Source organism: Erinaceus europaeus, chromosome 16, assembly GCF_950295315.1.
Source record: "Erinaceus europaeus chromosome 16, mEriEur2.1, whole genome shotgun sequence".
Classification (NCBI taxonomy): Eukaryota; Metazoa; Chordata; class Mammalia; order Eulipotyphla; family Erinaceidae; genus Erinaceus; species Erinaceus europaeus.
In genome coordinates, this window is record NC_080177.1 from 12,049,932 (window position 1) to 12,073,640 (window position 23,709).

The 23,709-nt window shown below is 42.6% G+C and overlaps 1 protein-coding gene across 5 annotated transcripts in view; it reads left to right on the forward strand.

Moving 5' to 3' along the window:
* Positions 1-57: 57 nt before the first annotated feature.
* Positions 58-23,709, forward strand: part of TUBGCP4 (tubulin gamma complex component 4) — a 39,022-nt gene continuing 15,370 nt past the window's right edge. For 2 of the 5 annotated variants that reach the window (XM_060174503.1, XM_060174504.1), the window contains exons 1-8: positions 59-254; positions 5,632-5,691; positions 8,690-8,818; positions 13,129-13,251; positions 13,940-13,993; positions 14,516-14,572; positions 18,300-18,379; positions 20,685-20,886. In XM_060174503.1, coding sequence (XP_060030486.1) covers positions 177-254; positions 5,632-5,691; positions 8,690-8,818; positions 13,129-13,251; positions 13,940-13,993; positions 14,516-14,572; positions 18,300-18,379; positions 20,685-20,886 — 783 coding nt within the window. In that variant the 5' untranslated portion in view covers positions 59-176. Of the gene's footprint in view, positions 255-5,631; positions 5,692-8,689; positions 8,819-13,128; positions 13,252-13,939; positions 13,994-14,515; positions 14,573-18,299; positions 18,380-20,684; positions 20,887-23,709 lie in introns of all 5 variants that reach the window. The other 3 variants (XM_060174506.1, XM_060174505.1, XM_016192718.2) reach the window with 3 other exon arrangements.

Genomic DNA, 23,709 nt, shown 5'->3' on the forward strand with positions numbered 1-23,709 from the left:
GGGTCCCGGCGGGGCCGCGCACTTCCGGGCACCGCAGCAAAGCGGGGCTCCAGCCCGGGGCCGCGGCGACCCGCGGCCGCACTCGGGGCGAGCGGCCGGGCCCGCGGGGCTGGACGCGTGGGGAGGAGGGAGCACCCGCCTCCGAGGCGCCCGGGGGCGCGGGGCCCGCCGCGGGGATGATCCACGAGCTGCTGCTGGCGCTGAGCGGCTACCCCGGGTCCATTTTCACCTGGAACAAGCGCGGCGGCCTCCAGGTGCGGTGCTGCCCCCGAGCGCGGGAAGCGGGAGCCCAGCCCCCGGGGTGGGAGGGGACGGAGGCCGGACTGCGGGAAGTACTTCGGGGACACGGTGGGAGTGGGGCCCCGTGTCAGGTGGCGTCTGAGAGTTGCTGCTGTGGGTCGAGCTAGAAAAGCCTGGGAGGCACTTGCTCCTGTTTTCACGTTTGGACTGTTGTTTTGTTTTACAAAGAAAAAAAAAAAAAGATTCCTTTGCTTCTTGATGATGATAGGAGAGAGAGACAAGAGCACTGCCCAAGTCTGCCATAAGGCAGAGGCTGGGATTGAACCCTGGGACCTCAGGCATGTATGTACCTTGGTCCTCTGACCCGCAGGGCTTGCACTCCCTCCCTCTTTAAGTGACTGCAATTTGCAGTTAGGCTTCATGCATAAGATCTCTTCATTTTTCTTTTAAAAAAGAGGAAGAAAGAATGAATGAGATCTTGTGTTTCCTTCAACATCTCTTTCTAAGGAATTAAAAAATTAGTATTTATTTATTCCCTTTTTGTTGCCCTTGTTTCATTGTTGTAGTTATTACTGTTGTTGTTATTGATGTCGTTGTTGGATAGGACAGAGAGAAATGGAGAGAGGAGAGGAAGACAGAGAGGGGGAGAGAAAGACAGACACCTGCAGACCTGCTTCACCGCCTGTGAAGCGACTCCCCTGCAGGTGGGGAGCCGGGGGCTCGAACTTTTTTTTTTTTTTTTTTTTTACCAGAGCACTGCTCAGCTCTGGCTTATGGTGGTACGGGGGGATTGAACCTGGGACTTCGGAGCCTCAGGCATGAGAGTCTTTTTGCATAACCATTATGCTATCTACTACCCTCTAAGGAATTAAAAAAAATTTTATTAAAGTTTTTATTTTATTTTATTGCAGTTTTTTCAAACTCTTTTTGTTGCCCTTGTTGCTTTTATTGTTGTTGTAGTTATTATTGTTGTTGATGTTGTTGGATAGGACAGAGAGAAATGGAGAGAGGAGGGGAAGACAGAGAGGAGGAGAGAAAGATAGACACCTGCAGACCTGCTTCACCGCCTGTGAAGCGACTCCCCTGCAGGTGGAGAGCCGGGGCCTCCAACCGGGATCCTTACGTTGGTCCTTGGGCTTTGTGCCATGTGTGCATAGCTGGCTGTGCTACTGCTCTATGCCCCCCAATTTTATTTTATTAGTGATTAATAATGATCAACAAGATTGTGGGATAAGAGGGGTAAAATTCCATATAATTCCCACCACCAGAGTTCCACATCCCACTCCCTCTGTGGAAGCGTCACTGTTCTTTACCCCTTTGGGATTATGGACATTTATGGGGTGCAGAAGGTAGAAGTTCTGGCTTCTGTAATTGCTTCTCCACTGGACGTGGGTGTTGACAGGTCCATCCTACCCCCAGCCTGTCTCTCTCTTTGTCTAGTGGGGCGGGGCTCTGGGGAGGTGGGGTTCCAGGACACATTGGTGAGGTCATCTGCCCTGGGAAGTCAGGTTGGCATCATGGTAGCACCTGCAACTTGGCAGAAAAGCATTAATATTAAACAATTTGTTCTGTTTTATATCTTAATGCTTTTCAGCCATCTGAGTAACCTCTGCATCCCTGTCAGTCTGAACTCACATTCCATGGTCACAGCTAGGAACATTCTAGGCTGCACTCATTTCAGGACCTGTCTTCCTTGATTGACAGAGTATGTTGACCCAGCCTCCCTTCAGAGTGGGGCAATTTCTACCACTGTTGGTCTACATTGAGGGCAAGGGCCTGTCGAGGCTCACAAGAGGGTTTATGATGTTCCTGTTGGAGATGATCAGTGATAGTGGAGAGAGGGATCTGTTAGAGGTCTAGGCCCATCATATCTATGTGGGAATCCCAGGATTCCCTGCATAGGGCCCAGAATGATGGGGTGGCCTGGTAGTGACCAAAAGGGCCATCATTAGAGGGTACTATTCTTCCAAGAAGTTCTAAGAGGGATTTGTAACTGCTCTTAGAAGGCAGAAGGGCTACAGGCACCATCACATTCTTTTATTCTTTTTTAAGATTTTACGGTATGGGCAGTGGCACACCCAGTTTAGCGCACATAACTCCACGTGTGAGGACCCAGGTTTGAGTCCCCGCACCCCACCTACAGGAGGGACACTTCAGGAGCAGTGAAGCAGGGCTGCAAGTATCTCTATATTCCTCTCCCCCTCTCCGTTTCTCTCTCCTACTAAAACAAAGTAGAAAGGGGAAAAGAATGTTTACTCATGAGAGAGAGAGAGGAGAAAAGAAAGAGAATCATAGCATCACTCCAACACATACTGCGCCTGGGGTGGGACTCATGCCTGAGAGTCCTGCACCTTATTCATTGTAGCACCTTGTAGAACACCATCTCTCATTCGTCACCATCTGTCTCTGTTTTTACACATGCACCTAGACTTAAAGAATCGTCAGCATCACACAGTCATGAGTGACCTTGCTTTAGAACTCCAGTTACCTGCCCGATTCCAGTATTGGAGCTGTTTTCTGCTTCCAGTAATCTACTGCTCAGCAACTTAGTAACTTAGCCTTAACTTATAGACTCAGTTTCCAGGAAATTCCAAAGAGCAAAGTGAAGTTCAGAGAACTTTGTGTTGGTGTCTGATCACACAGCCATGCTTATTTGTAGGAGAATTGGCAGTCTGAGTTGTGGACAAGCAGAAAAATTGCATTCTTTTTTTTTTTTTTTTTAAGTTTTTTAAAAATACTTATTTATTTTCCTTTTTGTTGCCTTTGTTGTTGTTTTTTAAATTGTTGTTGTAGTTATTATTGTTGTTGTTACTGATGTGGTTGTTGTTAGATAGGACAGAGAGAAATAGAGAGAGGAGGGGGAAGACAGAGAGGGAGAGAGAAAGATAGACACCTGCAGACCTGCTTCACCGCTTGTGAAGCGACCACCCCATGCAGGTGGGAAAATTGCATTCTTAATCTATAAAATCTGGCAATCAAGAAGATTTCTGTTACCACTATATATTCTTTCTTTTTAAAAATATTTTATTTATTCCCATTTGTTGCCCTTGTTGTTTTATTGTTGTAGTTATTATTGTTGTCATCGTTGTTGGACAGAGAGAAATGGAGAGAGGATGGGATGTCGGAGAGGGGAGAGAGAAAGCTAGACACCTGCAGACCTGCTTCACCACTTGTGAAGCGATTCCCCTATATGTGGGGAGCCGGGGGCTCAAACCGGTATCCTTACATTGTTCCTTGCGCTTTCTGCCATGTGTGCTTAACCCGATGCGCTACCACCCAACTCCCAACCACTATATTTTTTAACAAAAGTTTCTTATTTTAATTTAAGGAAGTAGGTGCTGACTTTAATTTTTAAAATATTTACTTCTTTTTATTTCTTATTTATTCCCCTTTTTGTTGCCCGTGTTTTATTGTTGTAGTTATTGTTGTTATTTATGTTGTCGTTGTTGGATAGGACAGAGAGAAATGGAGAGATGAGGAGAAGACAGAGAGGGGGAGAGAAAGAGAGACACCTGCAGACCTGCTTCACCACTTGTGAAGTGACTCCCCTGCAGGTGGGGAGCCGGGGGCTCGAACCAGGATCCTTACGCTGGACCTTGCACTTTGCACCACCTGTGCTTAACCCACTGTGCTACCTCCCGACTCCCTAAAATTTTTATTTATTAGCATAGAAGAGAGAAGGAGAAACAGAACATCATCCTGGTACCAATCATACCAGCTATTGAACTCAGGACCTCATGCTCTTAAGTCCAAAGCTCTAGCAACTGCACCTCCTCCTGGTCTGTCAGAAGTTGATTATTAAATGTACAAAAGCCTTCAGGAAACTTCATTCTACCTGTTGATATCTGCAGATGTTACTAACATATTTAACCTTAACAATTCTCCCCACTTTGTAGGTCTTTAAAAGCTGAGGCACAGAGAAGTATTGTAACTTGTCTTAGAAGCTACTCTAAAGAGCAGGTTCTTCCACACTGTGTTAGTTCCCTCCTAAGTTATTACCTTGATGATACAGTTAGCATTGTGTCTTTAAAATCTACATTAGAAGGGGCCAGTATCATTACTCATTAGGGAAATTCAATTTGGAAGCATGCTGAATTATCACTTCACATCCACTAGGATGGATATTATCAAAAACAACAAAATGACAAGTATTGGTGAAATTGTGGAGAAATTAGAACCCATATGCATTAGTGGTGGGATGTATTACAGTGCAGCATCCATGAAAACAGTCTGGTGACTTTTCGGAACATTAATCATAACATTACCAAACAATCCAGAAATTACACTTCTAGGCACATTCTCAGAGAACTTAAAGGGACTCACACATGTTTGTAGTACCATGTTCACAGTAGCATTAATCACAATTGCTGAATTACTGAAGCAACGTAGTTCCATCAGTAGATGAATTGAATATACAAAATGTGATATATACATACAATAGAGTATTTTATTTATAACTAGAAGACTGCTCAGGTTTAGGATTGAACCTGGAACCTCAGCACTTCAGGCCTGAAAGTCTTTTGTATAATCACTGTGCTGTTTTTAAAAAATATTTATTTTCCCTTTTGTTGCCCTTTTTTTTAATATTGTTGTTATAATTCTTATTGTTGCTGTTATTGATGTCGTCGTTGTTGGATAGGACAGAGAAATGGAGGGGGAAAGACAGAGGGGGAGAGAAAGATAGACACCTGCAGACCTGCTTCACCACCTGTGAGGCGACCGTCTGCAGTTGAGGAGCCGGGGGCTCAAACCGGGATCCTTACGCCGCTCCTTGCACTTTGTGCCACATGTGCTTAACCCGCTGCGCTACCGCCCGACTCCCACCACTGTCCTGTTTCACTGGCCCCACACAGTGGAGTACTGCTCAGTCTTTAAAAAGGCTTGCTGGGGCAGTGCAGTAGTTCACTCAGTAGAACACAGACGTGCAGCCTGGATTCAAGCCACAGTACCATGTGGGCATGTCATGACACTGGGAAGCTCCTCCCTTATCTAAAATGAAAATAATGAAAAACTTAGGCCAGCGGTGATGAGATTGTCCCCATACAAAAGCCGTAGTGCTGGGGGGAGGTGGGGAGAGGGAGGCTGGAACTGAAGAGGTAGCTCAGTGATACCTGAGGAACTGGGTTCAATCCCTAGCATACACGCCAGAGCTGAGTGGCATTCTGACCTCTCCTGCCCTCATAAAAAACAGTTTTTAAATACACTTACTAGTGAGTGAGAGAGAGAACCAGAGCGTCACTCTGGCATTTTCTTTTTGTTTATTTATTTATTTTTAAGCATTGAAATTTTTACTTATTTACTGTGTAGAGACAGTGAGAAATTGAGAGGATAGAGGGAGAGAGACAGACACCTGCAGCACTGCTTTGCCACTCGCAGACCTTTCTCTTGCAGGTGGGGACAGAGGAGCTTGAACCCAGGTCCTTGCACATTGTAACATGTGCACTCAGCCAAGTGCGCCACCACCCAGTCCCCATACATTCAGTGCCAGGGATTGAACTGGGGATATCGTGGTCACAGATGAGATGTTCTGGTTGCTGTGTCGCCTCCCAGGCCACAGTCTTTTTACTTTGTTTATTTTTTATTTAAAGTGGTCTTGAGCCGGAGTGAAGCCAGCTGGTAGAGCTGGCACTTTACTGTGTTCATGGTTCTGGGTTTGAGCCCTGGCACCATCGGGGAGCATCATGGATGATGGAGTTGTGTTCTAGTCTCTCTCCCTCTCCCCTCTGCCTCTCCCTTTATCTAAAGTAATGAATGAAAAAAGTGAGCCCACTGGAAACCATTCCGTGGTAGTGATGCTCATGCACAAGGCCCTGGTGGGTACCATATAAAGAAATAAAAGGAGAATATATACTTTGGAATAAAATGTGTATACTATTTTCTTTTTATCTTTTATCATCATGGTTATTATTATTGTTGTTATTGATGTCGTTGTTGTTGGATAAGACAGACATGGAGAGAGGAGGGGAGGACAGAGAAGGGGAGAGAAAGACATCTGCAGACCTGCTTCACCGCTTGTGAAGCGACCCCCTCCCCATAAGTGGGGACCCAGGGGCTGGAACTGGGATCCTTACACCAGTCCTTGTGCTTTGCGCCATGTGCGCTTAACCTGCTGCGCTAAGACCCCCTATACTATTTTCTTAAAAGAAAATTCTGTTCATGGGGCCAGGTGGTGGTGCACCTGGTCGAGCACACGTGTTACAGTGTGCAAAGACCTGGGTTCAAGTCCCCGGTCCCCACCTGCAGGGAGAAAGCTTCACAAGTGGTGAATCAGTGCTGCAGGTGTCTCTCTCCCTCTCCCTCTCCCTGTCTTCTCTTTCCTCTCAATTTCTAGCTGTCTCTACCTGATAAATAAATAAAATTAATAATAATAATAATAAAGTAAATTAGTTTGTTGTAGAAAATCTTTTTTAAAAAAAGAAAGAAAAGAAGATTCTGTTGAGTGCACAACATGACTGAGCCTTTGAGATACTGTGCTAGGTGAAATAAGCCGGTCTTAGAGGGACAACTGTTGTGTCGTTCCCCTTAGTGTGTCAGGATGGCTGAGGTTTCCTACGGCACCAGACTCAAGTTCTTCTCCCACTTACTTAAAGTACTCAAACTGTTAAATTCAAAGCGACAGAAAGTCGGGTGGCTGCAAGGGACTGGAGGGGTAAATGAGTTTGCACTGAGTGGGTACAGAGTTTTGGTTTGGCAAAATGGCAGAGTTTGGGATATGGATGGTCGTGACAGCTGCATAACACTGAGGGTATTTAATGCCACTGAGTTGCATACTTAGAAGTGAGTGCAAATTTAGCTTTTGAAAAACTATTTTATTTTTAATTTATTTTAATTTTTATTATCTTTATTTATTGGATAAAGACAGTTAGAAATGGAGAAGGGGAGATAGAGAGGGAGAGAGACAGAGAGACACCTGCAGCCCTGCTTCACCACTTGCCAAGCTTACCTCTTGCATATGGGGACTGGGGGCATGTACTGAACCAGGTGTGCCAACACCTGGCCCCGCAAATTTAGCTTTTACGCTTCCTTTACCATACTTTTATACCTGTTCTCTCTCTTTTTAAAAAATTTATTTGTTTTATTTAATGGGAGAGGTACAGAGAGACACACCAGAACACTGCTCAGCTCCGGCTTATAGGTGGTGCCAGGGATTGAACCTGGGAGTGTGGAGCCTCAGGCATGAGACTCTTTTATGTAACCATTATGCCATTTCCTTAGCCCAAACCTTTTCTGAAAGCGTGAAAACATGAGCATAATATGTGTGTGTCCTCGAGTATGCTACAGTAATTTTACATTTCTGTAATGCAGCACCAAGGAATGGACCTCCCTCCTTGTGTGAGGCAACTAAGATCGCCTTTCCAACCCCGATTTTATCGCCTATGTTTTGAGGGAGCGACGTTAAAGTACTCAAGGAGGTCCCTTTCTTGTTGTCCATGGTGCTCCCATTTGTTGCTGGGAATCAAATGTAGGGCCTCGTGGAGACCCATTGAGACATCTGTTAACCCCTGATTTTCCATTTTAATTGAAATGAAACTTTTCCTAAATATTGAAAGTATGGACACAAAATTTCTGTGCCCATTTGTTAAGATACTCTTATAGAATCTAGCATACTGCATTAGTTTTATGTTTTTGTAATGTAATACTGAAAATTTATAAACCCTAAGAATATGTGATAAAACCCCAGAATCTGCAGGCCTGTTTGAGTAGTATTGCTGTAGAGACTTTGTGGCAGCCAGACCAGATATCTTAGGTCCTTATAGACCATCCCTAGAAGACTGCATAAGACACATGATAGTTGCTGCCCTTAACTTATTTCTAATATGCATCTATTTCATATTGTTTTTATGAACATTTTTTTCTGTTATTTCTAATGATTTTTTTATTATCTTTATTTATTGGATAGAGACAGCCAGAAATTAAGAGGGGAGTGGGAGAGAGAGAGAGAAAAAGACCTGCAGCTCTGCTTCACCATTTGAAAAGCTTTCCCCCTGCAGGTGGAGGCTGGGGACTTGAACATGCAATCATGCACATTGTAACATGCACTCAACTAAGTATGTCACCACCCGGCCCCTGTTTGAATTGTTTACCACGTGTTACCTATTTTAAAGATTACTAATGAGATTAGAGGTAGGGAACAAATAACCACCATCGTGTTTGGAAATACTTTGTTATCCAGTATTTATCTTTTCTTAACTTATTTATTGGAGAGGAGAGAACCAGAAAACGGGAGCTTCACTGGCATCTGTGACGCTGCAGACTGAACTCAGGACCTCATACGCGAGTGTCCCAATTCCTTATCTACTGTGTCACCTCCTGGTCAGTACAACTTACCAGCCTAAAATGGCCATCTTCACATCTGGAAAACAACTAGTAGAGAATATTTGTAGCTCGTCTATAGTTATTGCTCCGTGAACAGCAGACATCAGTGTTTCTAACATTTCTCCTCCTACAGGTGTCACAAGATTTCCCATTTCTCCACCCAAGTGAAACCAGTGTCCTGAATCGACTCTGCCGGCTTGGCACAGACTATATTCGTTTTACTGAATTCATTGGACAATATACAGGTCACGTGCAGCAGCAGGTAAGTAGGTTCCTGTTGTGAGGAAAGATAGTATCTCCAAAGAGCAGTGAATCTACTGATAGCACATGTGAAGTAAGTTTCAAGAAGTTTTGAGTTTCTCACTACTGGACTTGATCAAATGAAGGCCAGGTGACCGTACCTCAAACAAAGAGAAAATAGTGGCACGCGACTGATAAAAGAAAATATATCTGATCTGAATTTCAAGAGACCTAAAATGAGTTTGATATGGACCATAGTTTCAATTTCTTTCATTATTATTTTTTTTATTAATTTTTAAATTACTGTTAAGGTTATTGCTAGGGCAGGGACTTAGTATTTGCACAACAAATCCACTGCTCTTTTTTTTTTTTTTTTTTTTTACCTGAGAGGGAAGAGGGACAGAGAAAGAGACACATGTGCAGACCTGCTCATGAAGCTCCCCCCACTGCGGGTCAGGACCTGGAGGCTTGAACCTTGGTCCTTGTGCAAGGTAACTGTGAGCTCTGCTGGTTTCTCCAGCGCCCAGCCCCCAATTTCAGAGATTAAAAAGTTTCAGATTCTTTTGTCACTCCTATAGTCACATGGAAGCAAGTAGCTATAACCTTTGGACTTTATTTTTATTAATAGGAAATATATGAATCAAAATAGGGAAAGTGCTTGACACCTAGTTAGCACTTAAGAAATATCCGTTAATATGAATTAATTAGAAATGGTCTGGGAGGTGGCATAGTGGATAAAGCATTGGATTCTCAGACATGAGGTCCTGAGTTCAATCCCCGGCAGCACATGTACCAGATTGATATCTGGTTCTTTCTCTCTCCTCCTATCTTTCTCATAAATAAATAAATAAATAAATAAATAAATAAAATAAAAAAAGAAAAGAAATGTGCACTATTAATTGCAACTAGTATGTCGGAGTTCAAGGATATGTATCTGTTCCATCCCTTACTGGCTGTAGACTGCTTGGCAGACCTAGTGCTCAATTCCCTTATCTATAAAGTGGGGATAAGACTTGGTACCTATTTCTTAGGGTTGGATTATAAGGATTAGACAAGGTAATTCATGTAAAAGTGCCCTGGTACACGGTAAGTAACAGTGCACTCACCCAGGTGCGCCACCACCCAGCCCCCAGTACACAATAAGTAGTCAAAGTGTTATTTAAAAAGAAAGAAAAGAAATAAAGTTCTGTTTTATTTAACAGTCTGTGATTCAGCCAGTGATATAAAAAGCGTGCCAAACTGTATAATTCTGATTCAAAGATCACTATGGAAGTGAATCTCTTAACAGTTTAGACAGTGACCTGCATGTACAGCACTGGTCCCGCAGACTGTCCTGTAAGTGTACAGTGGGCTATGCGCTCTAGCACACTGTGACATTCGCACAATGATGAGGTCACCACTGGCACATTTCTCAGGATATGTTCTCTCTCATCATTAAGCGGCATAGAATCGTATTTGCCATTTGAAACAGTGATTCTGGTAGACTTCCAGAAAGGAAAAGGAGGCATACGTAATATTTTTTTAAAATTTCACTTTATATTTGATTTATTTTGATGAGAGAGATATACTGAAAGACCCACACAGCTAGAGACGAGAACACTGTTCGGCTCTGGCCTGTGGTGGTACTGGGGATTGAACCTGGGACCTTGGAGCCTCAGGCATGAAAGTCTCTTGCATAACTATTATACTGCCTTCCCAGCCAGGAATACTTTTTTGAAAAAAAGCAGCCAATATCCTCTGCCTCCTGTTACACAAACTGGTTGTCAAGAGTTGGAAAATAAAGCCTTATGTTTTCTCTCTGGGTTTGGTTCATGCAAACTGTTTTTTTTGTTTGTTTTTTTTTTTACAGAAAAATGATGTACAGTAAAAGTGAGTTTAAAGTATACCCCATCTATGACTATGACTTTTAAAATTTTCATTTACTTTATTTTAATGAGAAAGAGTAGATACAGAGGAAAAGATACTGAGAGAGAGACCAGAACACTGCTCAGTTCTGGCTTATGGTGGTGCTGGGGATTGAACCTGAGATCTCAGAGCCTCCGGCTTTTTCAGACATTTGCATAACCATTATGCTATCTCCCCAGTCTGGACTCTATGTTAATGAGGGCATACTTAATTTTTTTATTATCTTTATTTATTTGATAGAGATAGCCAGAAATGGAGAGGAAGGGGAGATAGAGAGGGAGAGAGAGAGACACCTGCAGCCCCGCTTCGCCACTCATGAAGCTTTCCCCCTGCAGGGTGAGGTTGGGGGCTTGAACCTGGGTCCTTGCACATTGTAACATGTGTGCTCAACCAGGTGTGCCACCACCCGGTCCCCATACTTAATTTTTAAAGTTGGAACCCATACAGAAATGTAAGTGAATATGCCTCTGTTAACATTTTTGTCCATAAAACTTAGAAAGTAAAACTTGGACTATATACATGTGACTGGATTTTGTCTTATATAATATGCAAATTGCTGTTGCAGAGGAGTGATATTTGCCACCCAGAAATATGTCTTGTTGGCATGAGGATCATTTTAGCCTGATTATCTTTTTTAATTTTTTTAAAGTCTTTTTAAAAAAATTTTTCCCTTTTGTTGCCCTTGTTGTTTTTTCATTGTTGTTGTAGTTATTATTGTTGTTGTTATTGATGTCGTCATTGTTAGATAGGACAGAGAGAAATGGAGAGAGGAGGGGAAGACAGAGAGGGGGAGAGAAAGATAGACACCTGCAGACCTGCTTCACCGCCTGTGAAGCGACTCCCCTGCAGGTGGGGAGCCGGGGGCTCGAACCGGGATCCTTATGCTGGTCCTTGCACTTTGTGCCACCTGCGCTTAACCCGCTGCGCCACCGCCCGACTCCCTAGACTGATTATTTTTACTGACTCAAGAAATTTTTATTTTTATCGCCCTTTACCTGCCTAAAATAATTTAGATAGAGGGGCCGATTGCAGGAAGAAAGCTATTGCCAGAGACAATTAGAGTCTGAACTAAGTGTAGTAAATAAAGGTATCTTTGCTCGTGGTATGGGAGGTGGTGCAGTGGATAAAGCACTGGATTCTCAACCATGAGGTCCCAAGTTCAGTCCCCTGCAGCACATGTACCAGAGTGATATCTGGTTCTACCGCCTAACTCCCTGATGCCTTTCTTTATATATATGAAAAAAAATATTTTCTTTTAAAAAGCAATTTATTGACTACATCAGTAAAGTAATACTGTGCTGCTTCAGATGAAAAGCTGCCACTCAAGGAAGATGGGTCCTGAAATGAGTGCATGAGTCTAGAATGTTCCTGGCTATGGCCACGGAATGCGAGGTCAGACCAACAGGGATGCAGAGGTTACACAGGCTCCTGTGATGAATATGGGCCCCATATGATATTGATGGCGTTTACCGTTAATGGTATTTATATCCTTTTCCCATATTTGGGAGTTACACTCTGCCCTGATCCAGCTTTCTAGTCCTACTTCCAACTCTTATGCCATCTCCCCAGACAATATCTTTAGCCCACTTGCATATTAGCTGTCAGGCTCAGGCAAAAATAAGTAAAGTCATGGGCCCCTTGGAATATACCTAAAATAGACCTATAAGCTTTTTCCAAAATAGACACCCCAAATCTCATCTGCTATATTCTTACCTTTAGGTTCCTGATTATTAAACAGTTTGTTCTGCTTTGTATCTTACTGCTTTTTAGTCACCAAGTTGCAGATGCTACCATGACGCCAGCCTGACTTCTCTGGGCAGACGACCTCACCATGGTGTCCTGGAACCCCATCTCCCCAGGGCCCTGCCCCACTAGGGAAAGACAGAAACAGGCTGGGGGTGTGGATCCACCTGCCAATGCCCATATCCAGCAGAGAAGCAATTACAGAAGTCAGACCTTCTACCTTCTGCACCCATAATGATCCTAAATCCATACTCTCAGAGGGATAAAGAATAACGAACAAAGAACCTTCCAGTGGAGGAGATGAGATGTGGAACTCTGGTGGTGGGAATTGTGTGGAATTGTACCCTTCTTATCTTATGGTCTTGTCAATCATTATTTAAATAATAAAAAAAAAACTGGAATGGTTGTAAATTTATTTTTTTCTTTTTCCATTTTTCATTTGTGATTAATGGTGGGTTACAAGATTATAAGATTACAGTGTATAGTTCCACACCCATCATCAAAATTCTGTGTCCCCACCCTCTCATCTCCCAAAGATAACCACCATAGTTCTCACAAAGTCTTATAATAAACAGTTTGCTTCTGTTTTTTGTTTGTTTGGCTTTATTTATTTATTTATTTTTTGAAAGTTCATGTGTCCCGTTCTCTAGATTCCACATATGAGTGACATCTGTTTGGTTTCAGGATCACCATCCATCTCAGCAGGGTCAAGGTGGTTTATATGGAATCTACCTAAGGGCCTTCTGCACAGGGCTGGACTCAGTTTTGCAGCCTTATCGCCAAGCATTGCTTGATTTGGAACAAGAGGTGAGAAAAATAAATAGAAGGGAAGCAATACCCCAGGGGCAGTGGATTAGGAGTTCTTGAATTTGAAATTCCCTTTGAGATGGTCAGGTTATGAAGAGTGAGCTATTTTCTGCATGGCTGGGAAGTAAGTGCAGTATACTTTCTGCAAGAGCCATGATAAAAAGCAGCCTGCAGGGGGGAGCCCGTTCACTCGTAGTGTAGTGGTACAGCTGTCCATCTCCCCTCCATCTCTATCAGCCCCTTCCCTCTCAAGTTCTCTCTGTCTCTATCCAAATTAAAGAAATAAAAATATTTTTAAAAGACTTGTTGATGATCATGATGTAAAGTATACAAATGCTAAATTGTAAGTATATGCTTGAAATTTACATAATATTAAAAATTAATGTTACTCCAGTAAGATGGAGTCAGCTCCCCCACCCAATTTTTCACATTAAAATGTCTGTTTAAAAAAAAAAAAAAAAAAAAAAGGCCTGCAAGTCATGGCAGATGGTTCCTGAGTGAGTTTGTAAAAGTTCCACTTCTAGTTTTACTACCTAAAAATCAGAACTAGTCATCTTCAGTAAATAATCATTTTTTCAACCTCAGTCTAATGCTAAGTCCACTCTCAGTGTCTCTTCTGCTTCTCAGAGATCAGAATAGACGTGATGTATTTTGCATGGAGCCCTAATCACGGTGGTTTTTGTTGCAGTTCGTGGCCGATCCCCATCTCTCCATATCGCACGTCAATTACTCCTTAGATCAGGTATGCTGCCCAGATAACAGAACACCTTGGGCTCTGTTGATACTGTTAAGATAATATAACTTATATTGTTGTTTTGAGAACTTTTTTTCTTTCTGAATTCAGCATTTTCTATTTTTTATGTTTCCTAGACTAAAACTGCTCAAAAAGCTACGAATTTGTCTAAAACTTAATGTCTAATGTTGATATTCTACATTGACTTCAATATTGGCCTCAGAACTAGAGACTGTCTTCTTTGTGCAGTCAACCTGGATCTTGGCTATTCTGTAGGGTTGAAGTCTTTATGAATTTGGGCTGGGAGACAGCATAACGGTTATGCGAAAGACTTTCATGCCAGAGGCTCCAAAGTCCCAGGCTCAGTCTTTTACACTACCCTAAGCCAGAGCTGTAACAGTGCTCTGGTAAAGAAGAAAGAATGGAAAGAAGGAAGGAATCTTTATGAACTTGAGCTATTTAGAAATAACATTTCCCAAGTTAATTTGTTTCCTTTGTATTTGATTATATACCCCTCTATCCTCTTTGCAGTTCCAGCTCCTTTTCCCTTCTGTGATGGTTGTAGTAGAGCAAATTAAAAGTCAAAAGGTGAGAACTCTTTTCCTTTTGCTTTCTTAAGCATCATGGACATATTTGTAAGTAATTTTGCTTTATGTTCTGTTTTGAAACCACCCCTTCCTTTTTTTTTTTTTTTTAGTATGTATTTATTCATCAATATTTGCTTGGATATTATGCTAAGTGTCAGGATGTAAACATAAGTTATGAGCCTGCCCTCCAGTACCTCCTGGTCCAGAAGGTGGAGGGAATGTTAATAGATAGAGGCAAAAATGCTGGTGGGTAAGAGGAAAACGCTAAAGAGTATTCAGAGGTGAGAGAAATTTCTACTGCTGAAAAGCAGAAAGTTAACTGGAAGGAAGTCAATGATAGTAGTATATGGTGCAGCTGGAGCCTAAGCCTGGGTCTGTGTGGCTTTTACAGAGACCCTCAAACTGGAGGGGACCATCTAGGTAAGTGGGGTTATGGAGACAAAGAAAGGAATCTATGTCTGGCTGCACATCTCAGTTGACTTTCACTTTCCACTGGCTCTAAGAAAGAAAGTAGAAAATGGACAAAGGGATTGCAGATGGGCAGGTCTTCTGGGGTTGAGGAGCTGGGACACTGTAGCTCTGTAGAGTTGAACCAGCTGCTCAAGAGCACAGGCTGGGTGGGGGGGCAGTTAGGGAAGATTGCAAATAGGCACCATGGATCTTTTTAGTGATGTGAATGGTACACAACTGGCTTGTGGTGATGGTTGCTGAGTGATGTAAATTTATTTATATTGTTATATTGTACACTTAAAATAGGTGAATGTTGTGACCAGGAGGTAGCTCATCTGCTAGAGTGAGTGCAAGACTTGTACAAATGAGACTCTGGGTTTGCTTCCTGGCACTGTATATGCTGGAACAGTGCTTCAACATCTCCCTCATAAAATAAGCGTTCCTAGAAGAACTTTTCAAAAGAGTGAGTTTTATGGTATGCAAATTATACTTGATGAAATCAATTTTTATAAAGGAGAGCCAGAAAGGGAGCAGGTTTGGGGGGAAATGTATACTTTATCAGTAGTCTGAGGTAGGTCTTAGTCCCAAAAAGTTTTGTTTGCTTATAATTTTAACTCTTAAGTGATCCTGACTTCTGGTGCAGTGATTCTCACACTTCGTTGTGTGTGTGAATCATTTAAAGTGATTGTAAACTATAAATAGGTTCAACAATTTGGTTCAGTAGGTCTGGGGTGTTTTTGTTTTGTTTTGCATCTCTATCAATTTTTTTGGTATTATTTAATTTAATTTATTTTTTTCCTTCCATTTTTTTTATTGGGGAATTAATGTTTTGCATTCAACAGTAAATACAATAGTTTGTACATGCATAACATTCCCCAGTTTCCCATATAACAATACAACCCCCACTAGGTCCTCTGAATCCTTCTTGGACCTGTATTCTCCCCACCCACCCACCCCAGAGTCTTTTACTTTGGTGTAATACGCCAATTCCATTTCAGGTTCTACTTGTGTTTTCTTTTCTGATCTTGTTTTTCAACTTTGGCTTGAGAGTGAGATCATCCCATATTCATCCTTCTGTTTCTGACTTATTTCACTCAACATGATTTTTTCAAGGTCCATCCAAGATCGGCTGAAAATGGTGAAGTTACCATTTTTTACAGCTTCTATCAATTTTTTAAGTTTTACACTTTCATGAGAAACAAAAGTAGAGTGAGAAAGACCAGAGCAGTGCTCAGCTCAGAATATGGTGTTACCAGGCCTTGAACCTGGGAGCTACCTCCAGGGCCCCAGGGCTGCCAGGCATGTACATCCAGTATGCTTCTATTATGTTAGCTCTCTGCTTCAAAACCTTTGTTTCTTACAGATTTTCAGGTGACACTTGAGAACTATTATTGTGATACTATGATTTGGGGATATATATATATTGCCTCCAGGGTTATTGCTGGGGCTCGGTGCCTGCACCACAAATCCACTGCTCCTGGAGGCCAGTTTTTCCCTTTTATTGCTCTTCTTGTTTATTCTTGTTATTGCTGTCATCGTTGTTGGATAGGACAGAGAAAAATCGAGAGAGGAGGGGAAGACAGAGAAGGGGAGAGAAAGATAGACACCTGCAGACCTGCTTCACTGCTTGTGAAGCGACCCCCCCCTTCAGGTGGAGAGTCCATGGGCTCGAACCCCGATCCTTTTATGCTGGTTTTGCACTTCGCGCCATGTGCGCTTAACCCGGTGCTATACCACCCGGCCTCCCTATAATTTTTTTTTTTTAATCCGTGCATTTGGTCTTTATTTGTGGCACAGAGTTCCTAAAACCCTTGAAAATTCCTAAGTGAGAGCAGCCAGGAAGGAGATATTTATAACAAACCCTTTTCAACCACACTTGAGTTTACGTTAATGAGGTGATCTTTGTGAAGTACCTGAGGGGCGGGGGCAGGTGGTGGCAGGTGGTGGCGCAGCGGATTAAGAGCTTGGTGCAGAGCGCAAAAAACCGGATCCCCAGTCGAGTCCCTGGCTCCCCACCAATGACAACGATAACAACAACAAGGACAGCAAAAGTGGGAAATATGGCCTCCAGGAGCAGTGGATTCGTGAGCCCCAGTGATAACCCTGGAGGCAAAAAAGAAAAGTACTTAAGGATAGGGACTGGCAGTCAGGTGAAATCAGTCTTCCCTTTGGAAGGCTGGAACTTGGTGTTTCACCCACTTAAATTCACGTGCAGGGAAGAATGCAGGGGGGTGGGGGGGACGGGAAAAAAATCCACGTGCAGGGAGGAGAAGGGGGAGGGAGAGGAGGGGAAGAAAGCCTGCGTGTGTGGGGGGGGGGTCGGGGAGCAGTAGCACATGGTGTAAAGTGTAAAGCAAGTGTTAATCGCACATGGTGTAAAGCAAGGACCCGCTTAAGGATCCCGTTTGGGTCGCCCCCCTCACCCCCACCTGCAGGGGGCTCACTTAAGTCGTGAAGCAGGTCTGCAGGTGTCTGTCTTTCTCTCCCCCCTCTGTCTTCCCCATCTCTCTCCATTTCTCTCTTTCCTATCCAACAACTATGGCATCAATAACAGCAACAATAACAACAATAAACAAGGGCAACAAAAGGGAAAAAATAGCCTCCAGGAGCAGTGGACTTGTGGTGCAGGCACTGAGCCCCAGCAGTAACCTTGGAGGCAAAAAAAAAAAAAAGAAAGAAAGAAAGCCAGCCTGGGATGGCATGCCTGAGGGGACATACATATTACCATGCATGATAACCTGGGTTTAAGCCCCAAATCCCTATCTGCAAGGGGAACTTTTTAAGAGTGTATATTAACACCATTCCCACCACCAAAGGTCTGTGGCCCTACCCCCAGCCCCCTGTAGTGAGGCTGAAAATCTGCCCTCATCCTCCACCCAGAGTTTTTACTTGGGTGTAATACTCCAAACTCTTTGGAGTTTTACACAAATTCTGCTTTCATTTCCCTTTCTGTTCTTCTTTCTCAACTTCTGTTTATGAGTAGGATCATCCCTTACTCATCTTTCTCTTTCTGACTTATCTCACTAGATTTAAAAAAAAAATTTCAGGTGGGTAGTTTCAGAATTGAGTTAAATTATAGAACACCCAGCTGGTGTTTAGAGGATTAGTGGTGTGGAGAATAAACCACACATTGGAATTGGAGTTAGAATCAGAACTACCTATAAACCTTATGAGAAAGTTTGTCCCCATCCTCTACTGGAGTGTGCCCTCTTGATTGAATCTGTGCTCTGTGAATTATTAAAGTGGAACCCAGTTTGACAAGACTATCTTGCTTACAGATTCATGGCTGTCAAATCCTGGAAACAGTATACAAACATAGCTGTGGAGGTCTGCCTCCTGTTCGAAGCGCATTAGAAAAGTAAGTCTTGGCTCACCTGGGAATCGGGAGCAATGGCTCGACTGTGCATGTTTCCTTTTCAGGTCATCTCAGGCTTCCCTCTGGGGAAAGCCATGACCAGGACAGAAAGGCAGTGTGAACAGAAGAGCCTGTGTAATCTTTAGGGTGGCTCAGAAATTGGGAAAAGTGTGTTGAGTATTAAAGCTAGGATCTAGTTTTCTTTAGATGGCCTTGGTAAAATTCTTTTTCACATTTGGATCTCATTATCCACGGAGCACTCCGACCACCTGTGCTTAGCTATGTCTCAAAGTATATTTTGAGTAGCTGTTTATTTTCATATAAATACCTTTAAAATTCTTTATAGTTTGTAATCCCGTAAGTCATGAATAGAAACTTTAACAAAATTATTCCAAGGAGAAAAACCACATGCACACACATTCACTGTAGTTCTGCATACTATATTAAGAGATTATAATAAAATTACCAGCAGCAGGAGAAAGCTAAAGATAGACTATAAATGCACTAAAATTATAACGGGCAAAATGCATAACACTTACCTGGGCAAAGGATACAAAATGTGTCCTACCATTTCAACTGTATTAAGTAAGTGTGGAATCTGATCAAAGGCTAACTATTTGATCTCTTTTTTCTCCTTGTTTTTTATTTATTTTTACTTTGCCAGAGTACTGGTCAGCTCTGGTATATGGTTATGCCTGAGGGGTTGGACCTGGGACCTCGTGCTTCAGGCATGAAGGTCTGTTGCACTTCCAGTGGTGCCGTCTCCCTGACCACTCTTTTTACTTTTTGTTTTTAAAAGAGGATATGACAGTTTTAAAATTGGTACAGATAATCTCTGAGGTCTCACACAACTTTTTTTTTTTAAAAAAAGATTTATTTCACAAGAGATGAAGAGAGAGAGAGAGGAAGAGGGGGAGGAAGAGGGAGAACCAAAGCATCTCCATGCCATATACTATGCCAAGGATTCATGGTCACAAATCCAGAATTTTACCACTGTGCCAACTCCCAGGCCACTCGAATGACTCTTAGTAACCTCTGTTTTCATCCTTGTACAAGCAAACCCTCAGTCAGGAAACTACTTAGGATATTCTTTGGGGATTTCGTTCTCTTTTAGCATCTTTCTTTGTTTTTACTTTTCCTAAAAGTGCACACATACTCTTCCTCTCCCTCCCTCCTCTCTCTTCTCTGACTACACTTCACACAAATTTATGCAGCTGGGGGAAGGAGCACAATAGGTCGAGCACTGTGCTTTCAAGCTCTCCAGAGTTCAGTTCCCACCACCACATGTACCAGAGTGACACTCTGTTTTTTCCTCTCGTTAATTAATAAATAAATCTTTTAAAGGAACACAAATTTACACATAGAAGAGATAGAAAGCATTCTAGTCTCAGTCCTTTGTTAGCTTTTAATCATCCCTGTTGTCAACTTTAATTTCTCTCTAGGAATAACTTTGGTTCTTTGCATTGAATATGAATGTTTGTATATGTATGTTTTTGCAGGGCCCAGATTTTATAGACTATTGTACTCAATTATGTACAAATGCAAATGACTTCCATATTATATATAATAGACTTAGGGCAGGGGTAGATAGCATAATGGTTATGCAAAGAGATTCTCATGCGTGAGGCTCCAGAAGCCCAGGTTCAATCCCCTGCACCACTGTAAGCCAGAATAAGCCAGACTTGAGCAGTGCTCTAGTAAAAATAAAATAAAACATAATTTCAAAATAAAACTTAGCTTAGATAACAGCCTAAGCTCTTGTTTCTTTTTTCTCCTAAAGTTTTTATTTAACCTTACTTATTTTTAATTTTATTTATTTATTTATTTATTTATTATCATCACTGTGGCTTGACTGCACCAGGTCAACTTTTTCAGATAGAAAGACAGAAAGCTAGCACAGCACCAAAGCTTCCTTTAGTGTGGTGGGATCTGGGCTCACACCTGGGTCATACCTATGACAAAGCAAACATGCTGTTCCAGTGAGCTATCTTGTCAGACCTAATTTATTTTACTTATTAATGAGGAAGGTTGGGATAGAGAGAACCATGTGGTCTGGGAGGTGATGCAGTGGAGATAGTATGTTGGACTTACTTAAATGAGTTTCAGAGTTCAATCCCTGGCATCGAGTGTTCTCTCTCTCTGTCTCTTTCTCTTTCTCTCTCTCCCTATCTCCTTCCCTCTCCCCTTCCCTCTCCCCCCTAAATAAATCTTAAAGAACAAGAGAGCCAGAGCATTGCTCTGGCACCAGCAGCGTATTACCGTGGTCTCTAACTGGATATGTGAGACTCCTACTTTCCTTTCCACTCAGAATCCTCGCTGTGTGTCACGGGGTCATGTATAAGCAGCTCTCGGCTTGGATGCTACACGGACTCCTCTTGGATCAGCATGAAGAGTTCTTTATCAGACAGGGTCCATCTTCTGGTAACGTCAGTGTCCAGCCGGAAGAGGATGAGGAAGATTTGGGAATTGGGGGGCTGACAGGAAAACAACTGAGAGAACTTCAGGACTTGGTGAGAGCACAAGAAGCCTAACATTTTCCTGCCAGGAGAAAGTCTGTAGTGCAGTAATCTTTTGATTCCCCACCCTCTTGAACTCACCGCATCCTCAAGGCCTTCCACATTGCTCTTTGCTTGACTTTATCATAATTCAGTACTTCACTTATACTTAAGACCTAATTTAATGTGAGGCCATGATACAGAAAATATATTTCTGAGATTCCTTTTGTCTCCTTCCCCCCCTCCCATAGATACACTTAAGAAATGATAGTGACTATTTAAGAAAGTCTTGTAGCTACCATATCATTTCTCAATGCAAGTTTGGAGTTCCGGTTACTCCTCTGCATGCTGTGCCGTGTCCTTTAGTCACCTGTATTAGCCGTCGATTCACTTACACTGTTACAACCTTTATTGAGTGTCTGTTGTGTGCTAGGTAGTAGTATTCTAGGTGCCACGGCTGTATAGAGAAATAAAGCCAAGTGATCCTTGTCATGGAGGATTTATAGTTGAGTGGTTCAGAAAAATAAGTGGGCCAGCAAAATAGCTCACTTGAGTAGTGTGCCGCTTTGCCTATGTGTGTGGCCTAGGTTCGAGCCTGGCCCCTGCTGTATTGAAGAAAGCTTTGGAGGAGCCTGGCGGGGGATCACCCGATTAAGCACACACAGATTTGAACCTCCGCACCCACATGCAGGACAGACACTTCACAAGCAGTGAAGCAGATCTGCAGGTGTCTTCTCTTCCTCTCTTCCTCTTTATCTCCCCCTCTCAGTCCTATCCAATTATTAAGAAAGAAAGAAAGAAAGAAAGAAAGAAAGAAAGAAAGAAAGAAAGAAAAAATGGCTGCCAGAAGTGGTGGATTTGTAGTGCTGGCATCAAGCCCCAGTAATAACCTTGGAGACAAAAGGAAAGAAAGAAAGAAAGAAAGAAAGAAAGAAAGAAAGAAAGAAAGAAAGAAAGAAAGAAAGAAAGAAAGAAAGAAAGAAGAAAGAGAAAAGCTTTAGTGCTGCTGTCTCTCTCTGCTTCTCTGCCTCTCTGCCTCTGTCTTGGAAGGAAGGGAGGGAAGCCAGGTAGTGCCACGACCAGTAAAGCACACAAGTTACTGTGCACAAGGACCCAGATTTGAGTTCCCAGTCCTCACCTGCAGGAGGGAAGCTTCATGAGCAGTGGAGGAGAACACAGGTGTTTCTCATTCTCTCTTCCCTTCTCTTGCCCTGTTTCTGTCACTATCACAATAAAAATTTTAAAAAGTAAAAAATGGCCACTGTGAGTGGTGGATTCATAGTGCAGGCACCACACCCCAGCAAATAACTCTGGTGGCAAAATGAAGAAGGGAGATAAGCAAGTTATACACGTATTACTGATTTTGGGGGAAAAGAAATATCTGATTTTGAATTTGAGGTCTTTGTAAGAAACACCCAATGTGGGAGTCAGGCGGTAGCGCAACGGATTAAGCGCAAGTGGCGCAAAGCGCAAGCACAGGGCTAAGGATCCTGGTTCGAGTGACTTCCCACCTGCAGGGGAGTCACTTCACAGGCGGTGAAGCAGGTCTGCAGGTGTCTGTCTTTCTCTCCCCGTCTCTGTTTTCCCCTCCTCTCTCCATTTCTCTCTGTCCTATCCAACAATGACAACATCAATAACAACAATATTAACTACAACAATAAAAACAAGGGCAACAAAAGGGAATAAATTAAAAAGAAAAGAAACACCCAGTGCACTGAACCAAGAGCTCACAAGAGTAACTGAGTCAAAGACAAGATGTAGGTGTCATCTGCATGTTATTTTTTAATTAAAAAGGCTTTATTTATGCTGTTTTATCTTTTAAAAATATTTTTATTTATTCATTTATTGGCTAGAAATAGACATTGAAAGGAAGGGAGAGAGAAGGAAAGACACCTGCATTAACTGCTTCACCACTTGTGAAGATTTCCCCCTGCAGGTGGGAAATCTTGAATCCAGATCTTTGAGCATTGTCACGTGCACTCAACTATGTGCATTGCCATGCAGCCCCATTACTTTATTTTTTAGTGAGAGAAGTAGAAAAACCAGAGTGCACTGGTCAGCTCTGGCTTATTGTGGTGCTGAGGAGTGAACCCCAGCACTGCATGTGCCAGAGTGATGCTCATTCTTTCACTTATTAATAATCATTTAAAAGTTAAAACCTGGGAGTCGGACGGTAGCGCAGCGGGTTAAGCACACATGGCGCAAAGCGCAAGGACCGGCATGAGGATCCCGGTTCGAGCCCTCGGCTCCCCACCTGCAGGGGAGTCACTTCACAGGTAAAGCAGATCTGAAGGTGTTTTTCTCTCCCTCTCTCTGTCTTCCCCTCCTCTCTCCATTTCTCTCTGTCCTATCTAAGAACAACGACATCAACAACATCAACAATAATAACTACAACAACAATGAAAAGCAACAAGGGCAACAAAAGGGAAAATAAATATTAAAAAAAAAGTTAAAAGGCTTGAAGGAACTATATTGCTGGGCCTCATCACCCAGATTTTCTGGTTATTTACATCTGAGAAAGGGTGAATTTTTGAAGTCCTATGAATAACAGGTGAGGCTGCTACTGTCGGTTCAGGAACCACACTTTGAGACCGATTTGGCTAAATGAATCAGGCTAGTGTAAAGGGCTAGTCAGAGCAAGAATATATATACACAGGATAAAATAATAGATTTAGCATGATCAAAATAAAAGCTTGCTAGTCAAGGAAGCTGAGTTTTGAGTGCATACATTTTTACATAGTTATAAAGACAGTGAAGACTAAAATCCTTAGGTTAAGAAAACCACTGTTAACTTCTGCCATCTCCTCCTGCTGCCTGAAACATGGAATCCCCAACATT